Source organism: Vanessa tameamea, chromosome 16, assembly GCF_037043105.1.
Source record: "Vanessa tameamea isolate UH-Manoa-2023 chromosome 16, ilVanTame1 primary haplotype, whole genome shotgun sequence".
Classification (NCBI taxonomy): domain Eukaryota; kingdom Metazoa; phylum Arthropoda; class Insecta; order Lepidoptera; family Nymphalidae; genus Vanessa; species Vanessa tameamea.
The window spans coordinates 4,737,558-4,749,878 of NC_087324.1; the positions used below are offsets into that span (position 1 = coordinate 4,737,558).

At 31.4% G+C, this 12,321-nt stretch overlaps 3 protein-coding genes across 3 annotated transcripts; 1 reads left to right on the plus strand and 2 right to left on the minus strand.

The window, feature by feature from the left end:
- Nucleotides 1-131: 131 nt before the first annotated feature.
- Nucleotides 132-733, minus strand: LOC113394014 (10 kDa heat shock protein, mitochondrial). The gene has a single exon (XM_026631181.2). The coding sequence runs from the start codon at nucleotides 591-593 to the stop codon at nucleotides 282-284; it is 312 nt and encodes a 103-aa protein (XP_026486966.1). The 5' UTR covers nucleotides 594-733; the 3' UTR covers nucleotides 132-281.
- A 5,147-nt stretch (nucleotides 734-5,880) lies between these two features.
- On the plus strand, nucleotides 5,881-8,591 carry LOC113394011 (juvenile hormone esterase-like). Its single transcript, XM_026631178.2, has 3 exons — nucleotides 5,881-6,099; nucleotides 6,329-7,620; nucleotides 8,284-8,591. The coding sequence occupies exons 1-3, from the start codon at nucleotides 5,965-5,967 to the stop codon at nucleotides 8,447-8,449; spliced, it is 1,593 nt and encodes a 530-aa protein (XP_026486963.2). The 5' UTR covers nucleotides 5,881-5,964; the 3' UTR covers nucleotides 8,450-8,591.
- LOC113394012 (esterase E4-like) lies at nucleotides 8,491-11,704 on the minus strand. The gene is made up of 3 exons (XM_026631179.2): nucleotides 11,422-11,704; nucleotides 9,639-10,936; nucleotides 8,491-8,736 (listed from the first exon to the last, which is right to left on the minus strand). The coding sequence occupies exons 1-3, from the start codon at nucleotides 11,548-11,550 to the stop codon at nucleotides 8,574-8,576; spliced, it is 1,590 nt and encodes a 529-aa protein (XP_026486964.2). The 5' UTR covers nucleotides 11,551-11,704; the 3' UTR covers nucleotides 8,491-8,573.
- Nucleotides 11,705-12,321: the final 617 nt, after the last annotated feature.

The following is a 12,321-nucleotide window of genomic DNA, read 5'->3' on the forward strand; positions in this document are numbered from 1 at the left end:
ATGTAAATATGAAGTGTTGATGATCTAACCTATAAGTTAGATCATGGTTGTGAAATTGTATGATAAATAATATCAGTAGTTTATATTTATTATGCATTAATGAGGAAATATTGGGCAAGTAATACAACCAGTTTTATAACAATGTTATAATAAATGCAAAGAAGATAACATCATGCTCCACAGAATTGAACATATTACACAATCACATCATGTTCATACACTACAATGTACTAACTAACCAATTAATTCGAAACCGCATAAAATAAAGACTAGCACTAAATTTAATTTTCAATCTTCGCCAAAATGTCAGATTCTCTGAAGAGATGGTATTCCTTTTCGTCGTTTTCTAGACTAACTTTGGTGCCGCCGTATTCTGGTAGAAGAACTTTGTCACCTACTTTCACAAGCACGGGGATGAACTCTCCATTATCTTTTCTTGACCCGTTGCCTACTGCGACCACTTCTCCATGAAGTACCTTGGACTGCGCCTTTTCTGGAATTACGATACCGCCCGCCGTTTTTGTAACTGCTTCTGCTCTCTTAATAAGAACTCTGTCGAGCAGCGGAATTAATTTCTTCACAGCGTTGGCCATTTTTTGGATTATGTCTGTCAAGTCGTGAGACAAATGAAATAAGAATGTAGATTTTCAAATTGCTTGTTATCTAGAAATCTAGAATATTCGTGACTCTACCGGCGATATGCACGAATTTTACCGAAGATCAGAATTCCATGTGTTTATGGGGCTGCCATTAGCAATAATATTTGAAATTAAATTAATCCATAGATATTTCTAGAAATTAAATACTCCATATGGAGTTTATTACAGGTAAATAAATAAAACTTTGTTAGTCGTTTTAATTCGTTATTTATTATTGGTAGTATGAATAATTAATTATAATATTAAGAAAATAATAAATTAAATTGACGTGACATCTATTGTCGAATAGCAAAAACTAAAAAATCATAATTTATATATAGATGGCGCTGCGCTTAAAACGAACTTTTAAAATTTACTATAATTGACATAGATGTCTCTAGTAGTTAGAAAATTAATCTTATATAAAGGTCAATCTGATGTTCATAATGATAATAAAATAATTATAATTATTATTTCATCCGTATAAGATTTATAAAATTCTTAAAATGAATTTTGTTTGACGATAAATGAAATAAATAAGCGAGATAAATAAATATTTATACCAAATTAATGTTAAGATAAAATAAGGGTTTCTAAGGGCGAGTAACGCAATCATGTCCGCAATCATCAAGTACGCACTCGGCGCCGTGACCGTTGATGGAATGTGCGCCGGCGCCGGCCAGTCTCGGACACACCTGCGCGAGCAGAACACACACTAACAAAATACTTGAGACCAACTTACGTTCCAAACATAATGTCTAGGTACTGTAGATCTATTCTTTATCAAAATAATAGTTATGGTTTTTTTATGCCTATACGCTTACAATTAGATACTGATTTATTATTTGAAAGAGGTATGTACCTAGGTAGAGGTATGAGATACCTTAATGACAATATATTAATTTGCCTAATCTAAATAATATGAAATTACTTGTGTTTATTGATTGTACTTACTTAAAACCGAACTATTTTACCAAACTCATTCATTGATTTAAAACGAATACACTAATCCTTGCACATATGTAGCAGTTAAAACTATTCTTAAATATATTTTCATACATACTACAGTTTACGATCATCTCTCAATTAAATATGAATAGCAACTTCAACTGATACTACGAAAAGAAGACTGCGCATCGCAATTTATAATAACCGCGCCTCCGCATTGCGCGGTAACATAAAAGCACAGTCGCTATTGTTCCCGTGTTCAATTTGACAGCTCTTGAATACGTAATTGACACTTACTTCATTGTACTGTACTACACTGACCTCAAACATTATAGAAACCTTAATCATTATTATAACTCGGTATAATAATAGACTATAGATTTTGATGTTTTTTTTTTATTTAAAGACTCGAAATCAAAATAAAACTTAATTAAAAGTTACGTTTCTTTGTGTACGTAGGAAATTTAAGTCTTATTCTATGAAACATTTTGTTTATAAAGTACTTATATAAAAGCGTCTTTATTACTGTTACAATATAAAGATTTATACATTAAATTCTTGGTGGTGGTAGGGCTTTATGGCAGCCCACTGGGTTAGTCCTAATAGTTAAAACCGACTCATCACATATTCTACCGCCAAACAGCAATACTTATTATTTTTGTGTTCCAGTTTTAGGGGTAATTGTGACCAAGGGACATAACATCTTGGTACCCAAGTATGGTGGCGCATTGACATATAGTATATAGTATTTCTTGTAGTGTCAAAGTCGATGGGCGATTGTGACCACTCGCCATCAGATGGTTCTTTTGCCAGTTGGCTTAACTATTTGAAACGTAAATAAAAAACAGAAAGTTCAAGGGATTTTTTTTCTAGTTTATTTATGATATTTATCACACAATATTAAGAAAAACGTTTAATGCAATATTCCTTAATACTAACGATGAGCTCATTGTTTCAATTTTTTTTCTTTTACATCATATGAATGATGAGAACGAGACCCATGATACATAAGGTATTTTAAAATTACAAAGCGAATTGAATAAGCTTTAAAAAGACTTTTTATAGTTCGAAAAAGATAAAAAGATCATTCTGTGATCGGGTTCACACGGCCGACTACGGAGCCAAATTTTGCAAACATCTCACGTGTACAGATGTAGGGTTACCATACTACGCAATCAAAATTTAAGTGTCAAAAGTTACATAAATATTTAATAATGCATTAATTTGAACTACATTTAATTATAAAAGTTTTTAAATGTAAAATGTATTTTCTTAATTGTTACCACTCTTTTAACAAAGAGGTTTCCATTTAATTTTATGTATACCCGTACTTTTACTAACTAATAAATAATTATAAGATGCAATCCAATTAGCTCATTCTTGATACATTTTATTAGTTCAGATCCTGACTTTTCGGTAGTCTAAGTAGTGGTTATTGTTATTCGATTATTGTTAAACATTGGGTTGGCATTGAATAGTATTTTCATTTAATAAAACGTGGTTACTGTTTAGAATAAAAAGTTGCGATAATAGACTTACGCGGATGTTCAAAGCGTACAAAATAACACAACAAACACCGCAAAACACCTGATACAGCTTTATATATGCGTACAACTTCTATAAAATTAACATTAATTATCGAAACCTAGCCCTAATTGTGTAAGATTTAAGGTTCAAATTTAAATATGTTTTATTTATTGGCCGCATAGATAGAGTTGTTTTTTGTCTGGAAGAGATCGTGGTTCGTTCTCACGACATAACCACGCACAGGTGCGCATCCGGCTATCTCAGTCCCACACCGGGATTTGAATCATTTTAGTACGGCTCTAATTATATTCGTGAAACAACAGATTGGAATTTATGAAAGAAAAATATTCAGACGTGAGTTATCGTAAGTTATACTATTGCCAAATGTTTTGGTTTATACCTAGTCCTTAGTAAAAACTAAAACAATATTTATGTAAATAGACTTATTACATAATGAAGCTTCGCAATGGCAGCTATAGCACCCGGAATTTATTTATAAGTACTTGGAAGTTGGTTATATAAATACATATATATATATATATATATATATTTTATTATATTCTTCATAAATTCTTAATATTAGACGTTAAGTTGAGATCTTTTTTAGTTAAGAACTTGTTCATTTCGTTATCTTATCTGACTGCCGTGCCATATTAAATGTTCTCTATTTTTTACGTTTCCCTGGAATCGGAATTTTATTACAATTTAAGAGATACTGACGATAAAAAGGATTTTTTTTTTTGTTGTTTGTATATTTATTATTTTTGTGTGTAAATGTACTATGTCCACCAGTCACTGATAAAGGTCATTTCAGGAGTGCCACAAGACACTTATTTTTATTTTACTTATTAATCTTATCTTTTAATTTATTTTATTCTTTTACTTTTCAAGTTATTAAAACTCATTAAGAAACGACTTCATTTTATTACCATTATTACCTACGATTTATATGTCATCCTAATAATGTAACTCTTATTGCATTCCTTTAAATATTGATATGTGTTATATTTTAGTGAAAATGTCTTATATTCATTTTATTTATTATCTAAATATTAAATGGCGATTAAATGGAGTTACCGAGGTGAGTGAATGGGATTACTATGACTTGATCACAGTTATTTATCAGAGTTATTAACGTCACGGGATTAAAGCCCTCCATTTTGTTTATATAATGAGGATCGGGAAGGATTATAAACTATGCTCCACCTTGATTCTTAGAAAATATCTTAAGACAACTTATTTAGAATATGCTTCATCAGTCTGAAGTGCAGTAAAAATATTTTGGTTGCATAAAAATAAGTAAAAATATGTTATTTGCACATAAGATATAACTATATAACTTTGACCAAAAAGGTATTAAATACAGATAAACTTATTAAAGTTAGAATTGTATAGATTTTTTTCAGAGGCGGCTATTATTGCTTTAAAATTTAAGCAATCGTACGAGATAATCATAAGCAGGAAATACACTTGTAAATTCCTTCTCTAATAACCTGGCTCTGCCATTTTCTGCTAAGTTATGACTGGTTTACCTGTGTAAAAACACTAGGCCCACCAAACTCCTCGTACGCCCCGAAGTATAACAGGGTCGCTCATGTGGAACACTGCTAAACAGAGAATTGATAGGAGCGATCTATATGGTACAAACGTCACCGCAGTAGGTCGGTATTGGCTGATAAGCACTCCGAGAAACTGCTAACCATGCCCAGTATGAATAACGACGATGTTTCTGACCTGCTCCTTGCAATAACCTTGTAAACCTGCGGAAAGTTGCTACGGGTAGGCATTTTTATACGAATCCATAAATATATAGATTATACAGAATTTGTTATTATTACGTATTTAGGTAACATTTATTTTTCTAAGATAGATAGTTTTAAAGAGTAAAAAAAAGTATAAACAGTACGATTATTATATTATATTACTAGTATTCTTGTGTACCGGCTTGAAGGGTGAGTGAGCCAGTGTAACAATAGGCACGAAGAATATAACATCTTAGTTTTCATGGCGCATTGGCGACGTAAACAATGGTTAAAATTTGATACGGCTCCAATGACTATAGGCAGTGATGACCATTTTCCTGTCCCCTTGCATATGTTATCAAAAAAGGAATTGTTTCGCTTTCAAATTGTGATGTAGCATGTTCATAATTTTGCCCGTGTTCTGGCGGTACTGTATTTTAAATTTTAAAGTCCAAAGTTGCGATTGTATTTTGTTAAAACAATGTTGCCAACATATATCTCAGCCGACGTATAAAAAGCTTTAGAGAAAAATTATTAGATTGGCATTTATAATTAATAAGAATTGTTAAGTATTAAGTTATAAAGAGAAATTAATATATTTGTTAGTATACAAAATAATATTCTTTCCTTATAATTTATTTTTTTAAATCTCAATTTTGCGTTGTTTTCGTTTGATTAATTGAAACAATTTGGTTTTGCATATTATAAGTAATTTATTATTTAGGCATAATTTAATGTTTTTTAAGGACAAAATTTATGTGGGCAATTCTAGCTTAAATATTATAATAACAAATGTCAATTGTCAATATAAGAGTGGAATTAGCATTTTGCAACTTTGCGGTTTTGTTTTTATAAAATAACTATTCTCAAGTCTAATATCCATGATATATATGCCTTACCCATTTGATGGCTTAAAAATATAATGTAACAAGTAATAATTAATAGGTACTTAAATACTTACTAGGAGTGAAAAATGTGTTAATTCTAAATATAAATATATTACGATATCTGTAGATAAAGTCTTGATTCTTAGAAACCAGTAACCAACAGAGGTTATAGTTCTTACTGCAATAACTTGACTTCTACTTTGTATATTGTACGAAAGAAATATGTCGAGCCCAGTTGTGAAAGTAGCGGAAGGTCAATTATCTGGTAAAGTTTGTCAAACATCCGATAATACACAATTTTTTACCTTTAAAAGTATACCATATGCTAAACCACCACTTGGAGAATTAAGATTTGCTGTAAGTATAACTCAAACTTATCTTGGCTAAAAGTTGCTTTTTGTTATATTGGTTTTTCAATATGTAACAAAATAGTTAACCAATAATTTATATTATTTAAAACAGAATATAACAGTGTAGTAATATATGTTGTAAAATTATACAATAGTTATTATAGCTCGTTACATTATATTAAAAAGAAAGTAGTCTTCTATTACACAAACATTTTAATCATCATATTTTTTTGCAGCCACCAGAACAACCTGAACCTTGGGAAGGAATAAGAGATGCAACAACTAACTGTAATATATGTGCCCAGTTTGATAGAGAAACATTGCAAGTTGTTGGTGATGAGGACTGCTTATATTTAAATGTTTATACACCAAGCTTACCTAATTCTGATTCTCAACCTTTACCTGTAATGGTATTTATTCACGGAGGAGGATTTATGTTCGGTAATGGTACAGATGATGCTGTTCATGGACCAGATTATCTTATAGAAAAAGATGTTGTAATTGTGACTCTTAACTATAGACTTGGTGTCCTTGGCTTTTTATCACTAGACTGCAAAGAAGCTCCTGGTAATATGGGGTTGAAGGATCAAGTTCAGGCATTAAAATGGATTCAAAAGAACATTAAAAATTTTAATGGTGATCCTAATAATGTAACTATTTTTGGAATAAGTGCTGGTGGTGCATCAGTAGAATACCTTATGTTGTCCCCTATGTCAAAAGGCTTGTTTCACAAGGCTATTGCACAGTCTGGTTCATCATTGATACATTGGGCTCAAAATAATCATGTAAAAACATTAGCAGCAAAGATTCCTATTACGAAAAAGAAAATAATAACTGATGATAAAGATTTAGTGAAATATCTTAAAGACATGCCTCTTAAAGATCTTATTACAAGTTCAATGCTAGTGTTGGCTACTGATAAATGGCGAGGGGGAATACATTTTGGTTTTGTACCGGCCCTTGAAAAAGATGGTGATTGGGAACCATTTATAACAAAATCTACTTATGACTTATTGTCTCATGGAGAATTTGAAAAAGTACCATACATGGCTGGCTTCTGTAATCGAGAAGGACTTTTGATGCTATCTTCAAATTATGCAGCTAACTTAGAAAGATTATTGGAAGACAAAGATTTTTTATTCCACTTACCATTCCAACTTGATGATACACAGAAACTTGATGTGGAAACCAAATTAAAAACTGTTTATTTAGAAGGAGACAAAAACTATGATGACATTGACTCGTACGCTATTGATTTCTTTAGTGACGTTGATTTCATAGGGGGCATTTATGTTTCTACTGTATTAGTTGCAAAGAATAATTCACCTGTATACTTTTATCAATTTGCATATGATGGTGGCTTGAATTATTTAAAAAAGAAATTGAATATTGATCGGAAAGGAGCATGTCATGGGGACGATGGAGGCTATCTTATTAAAAGTGCCTTATTGCAAGGCAATCTGTCTGATACTGATAAGCTGGTCTGTGATAGAATGTGTATAATGTGGACTAATTTTGCTAAATATGGGTAAGTTTAATTTCTTATTATGAGCAAATAATTTGAGTATGCTCAAAGTATTTATGTTAAGTGAAATGTCCATATTGCATACATATTTTTTAAAACAACATAATTAATTATATCTAGTAAAGTATGATCTATAACATTTTTTTTATTGTATTAATATACAATAAAAAAAGCTAATGCTATGGAGTGTATGAATCGATTTTTTTTTCCTAAATGTGTTTTAGGTATCTTTAGTTTTCCTAAAAGGGAAAGAAATTGTTGATAGTTAGTTAAAAAAATATGAATTTTTGTTGACAGAATCAATATTAACTAAAATGTATTGAAAAAATTTAGATTATATCCTAAGTTCATTTTTAATAATAGTATTCTATTTTGGACTTCAATTTCAATTCAATGAACTTTTATGCTCACATATCAATGCACATTAATAAATGACTATTTCATACAACATTCCAGATAATTATATGATTAAAATTTACATGCATGCCTCTTCTTATTATTGTGTATATAAATATATTTTTTTACATTTTTTGTTTATGATACAATTTTTGAATTATATTTACAACGCATTGTCTGATTTACAGCCATATTGATGTAACAATCTCGTATCGCGTTATTCGACGCCATCTCAAATGTGTAACATACATATGTATTAATTTGTTGCAGAGACCCAACACCGAAAGTCGACAATGTTATTACAACTACATGGGAACCAATAGCCGAGACTGGCTTGGCTTATTTAGTGATTGATGATAAAATGACTATGAAATATGAAAATACAGAACGAATGAAGTTGTTTAAGGAGCTCTATGAAAAATATTATAAGCCTTAAGGGGTTTCGGATCACCTCCGAAATAAAACAAACATCAGGAATATTGGTACTTTAAATGTGATAATTATATTATTAATGTAATTCAGTGTAGAAATATGAAGTTTGTTATATTTTCAAATAATAATTATACATTATTCTCATACTTCTCATATATTTCTTTGAAAATAGCCATCTTTTTGGGTTTATAGTCAGTTTTAATTGTCATTTTTTCGTCTATACAGAGATAGGCTGGTAGGTCTTCTTTATACTCAGTCCATTCAATAGATATGTCCTCTGATGTAGGATTGCTGTGAATGAATTAAAACTTCATAAAATATCTGTACTCAGTTTATGCTTAGTAATGGAAGAATTATCTACAATTTACACCTTATACATATTTTTTTTAAATATAAATATTACATATTTACTTAAATCAACGATAGCTAGCTAATTAAAGAGCAACAGTGCGTGAATTTTAATTTGCAATGGACCAAAATCATTATTTTTATTTCAATTACTTTAAATTTATAAAATGATTATTTGCAAAATATTTTTTTTATAAAAAATAATTTTAAAGTTGCAATATTGACAGTTCACAGAAGTACATTGCAGTCACAAGAAAAATACCACTCATCAATAGATCTCCGAAACAAAAGTCCGATTGACTTGAACTTTAGCATATAAACTTTCGCGACGTTGACGTTTATTAAGGGTTTTTGGAAATTTCAACTTTAATTTTGTTTACAAAATGGGAAGGAATATTTGTATCAATTTTATACTTACGAAGTTGGGACGGACAGCTGCTTCATATTACAAAATTATTATCACTTTTACTAGTTTATTTTAATATGTATATGTCGTTTATTCAATACATATAAATATGTATATACATGATTAAACGACATGGCATTATGTATGGTCCTGGCAGCAGCATACATGAATGGAATACTTATCAAATATATTGACAAGATGAGCAAACTTCATGTACTTAATTGTGTGTCACTGTTTTTTTATTTATCTTTTAAGACAGTACAATTTTTATTTTATTTTAGTTTTATATGAAAACGTATATTTTTCGACGTCAAGTCGTGACTTTTTTTCTCACTAATCGTAATGTTATCTGTCACTTTTCGATAATTATTTTACACTTACTTGTTACGTGATTTATTGGTTATCATATCGTAAGCGGTTAAGATAAAAAGTAACTTACCTTGTTTTAGCAAAATTGGTCCACATTTTGCAAACATTTGTCCTCACTTCTTTGTCTTTTGCGTCACCAAAATTAGAGATATCGTGTTTGAAAACGTAACACATATCATCACCATGAGCAGCACCCTTCCGCAGCATTCCGAAAAAATGCTGGAAAAAGTTCATTTTCCCTTCGTAACAGAATTCGTAAAGGTATACAGGAACACCTTTCCTTGCCATCATTTCTCCACTTAACCAAACGCCTGACGTAAAATCCAAGTCGGTGAAGAAGTCTACTCCTATTTTGTCGCTTTCATCCTCGGGCTGCGGATTTTCTGAATAAGCTTCTAGGAATTCTACGTTATATTTATTTTTGTCACTTCCTTTTAATTCGTATGCCCAGTGTTCGACGAAATTTTTGTTTTCGATCACGTCAAGGACAACGTTTGGCTTTAAGGCATTACTTAAATAACCTTCTTTATTACAAACTCCTTTGATGACCGGCACATAATTAAATCTGCCCTCTTTAAATAATTTGTAAGGTTTATCAGTCATAAAAGCCTCGTTATCACCGAAATCCTTTTCAATAGTTGGCACAAAGCCGAAATAAATTCTGTCGGTTGTAAAATTATCAATGGCTTTGTAACTTCCTTCTAATAATTTGGAAATAGGACTTTCCATAAGGTATTCGTATATGGCACGCTCGTCCTGTGTAGATCCGCTGTATTCCATTTTTTCTAGAAGTTTGTTTACTATATTTTTGGGTTCATAATTAATCGCCCAATGGTTAAGGCTGGAACCCGACTGAAGAATTGCTCTGTGGAAAAGACCATTTGCTGAAGGTGATAAAAGAAGATAGTCAACTGAAGCTGACCCAGCGCTTATTCCGAATATTGTAATATTTTCGGGATCTCCACCAAACTTACTTATGTTATTTTGGACCCATTTAAGGGCTTGTACTTGGTCTTTTAAGCCCATATTCCCAGTGGCTTCAGGAATATCCAACGATAGAAAACCAAGTACACCCAATCTGTAATTAAAAGTAACTACCACTACGTCATTGTCAATCAAGTAATCTGGACCCAAATCTTTTTTGACAATACCATTGCTATAAATGAAACCTCCTCCGTGAATGAAAACCATTACTGCTAAAGGTTTCGTATTCGTTTCAGGTAACTTCGGAGTGTAGACATTGAGATAAAGGCAGTCCTCGCTGCCCATTGGGGTCCCTTTCATCATATCTATCTGACAGCAGATATTCTCTTCATTAATAGCCGTCGCGTCTCTTTCGCCATCCCATGACTCTGGAGGCTGAGGATTCTGTAACAAAACAGAATATCATTTTATTAAGATTTTATTATTGCAATATTTTTAACAACTGACTGACTGAGTTTGACATAAGTTTTTTTTAAAGTTTATATTTATTTTAACTAATATTAATTATAACAAAAGTATTTGAAATAATTATTGCAGTTTATAGACGAAAACAAATTGCAATTCTCAGTACATACGATTTGAGTATTCAATAATGTCGATGTGTCATTCTCTTCTTAGTGTGAATATTTTATAACATACGATGATACGTACATACGGCTCTTTTTTTTCAATTACCTACCTAAATTAGACGAGCGGAACAATGATTTCAACACAATTGATGTGTCGTACATATGTGTGTATGTAAGGTTAGAGACTGTTAAAAAAATTAGGTTATTAATCCTATGAAGAATTCACCGATACATATATCATAAGTGCAAGTGATTTTTTTTTAGGAAATCATTGAATATTTCAGTTATATTTTTACTTACCTTAAACCTCAAGTTTCCAATGGGGGGTTTCGCGTATGGGATCCCCAAGAATTCATAATATGGTACACCATTATCACTTATTGCCTCACCACCTTTCAGCTTTCCTTGATTTATTGATACGACACCCATTGCGCCGAGGTATCTTATTACACTGAGTTTTATCCTATAAATGTTATCTTTATAAAAGAAAATATTAAACAGTATATAGATATCAAATCAATGTGACTGTGATAATAATTTATATTCGTAAAACGGTGACCGTACCTAATCAACACGACTGTGTTGATTGAGTCGAAGCAAATATGCTTTAGTTACATACGTCATTTCGAGTCTTGAAGTGGGGGCTTTAAGTGGTCACGTGCAGAAATGACCAATGTAGTTCGTCGCAAGATAAAATATTCTCGAATATTTTGTGGTATACAAAAACAAGGAGGCTGCTACATAATCATCAAACAGAATACTTTTCTTGTTAAATAATGTTTTTGTTCGAATGATGCCTCACTCATGCACATTTATTATAATTACCGAAACCAATCGGCCGACCGCTGGATATAATCGACATTTGCACAAGGAGAGAGGCAACATTAAGAACCAATTAGGCATAACAGAATAACCCTTGCGTGCTAGTTGACCTGGGGCCTCTGAATCGGTCAAACTGCTTAGCTTCTAAGAGCTGATTTAGGAAAGAATTTAGCAAAAAGATGGACAACATTTTGTTCGCATATCAAGGTTCTATTTAAAAGTACGAGTGAGCGTTTTTACATTCGCGGAATGGGGTATATAGGGGGGACATAAAAAAACCAAATTATTGCCATATCTGCAAGACCGATACATTTTTCAGATCTTTGAAATGAAACTTCGTATTTATACTAATTATGAATCTCTGAACACATTACGATC

Coding starts and splice junctions, on each gene's coding strand:
- LOC113394012 (XM_026631179.2), bottom strand. CDS start 11,550: ATGGGTGTCGTATCAATAAATCAAGGAAAGCTGAAAGGTGGTGAGGCA. Junction 10,937..11,421: donor TTGGAAACTTGAGGTTTAAG/GTAAGTAAAAAT, acceptor GTTTTGTTACAG/AATCCTCAGCCTCCAGAGTC. Junction 8,737..9,638: donor ACCAATTTTGCTAAAACAAG/GTAAGTTACTTT, acceptor ATTCATTCACAG/CAATCCTACATCAGAGGACA.
- LOC113394011 (XM_026631178.2), top strand. CDS start 5,965: ATGTCGAGCCCAGTTGTGAAAGTAGCGGAAGGTCAATTATCTGGTAAA. Junction 6,100..6,328: donor TTGGAGAATTAAGATTTGCT/GTAAGTATAACT, acceptor ATTTTTTTGCAG/CCACCAGAACAACCTGAACC. Junction 7,621..8,283: donor ACTAATTTTGCTAAATATGG/GTAAGTTTAATT, acceptor AATTTGTTGCAG/AGACCCAACACCGAAAGTCG.
- LOC113394014 (XM_026631181.2), bottom strand. CDS start 593: ATGGCCAACGCTGTGAAGAAATTAATTCCGCTGCTCGACAGAGTTCTT.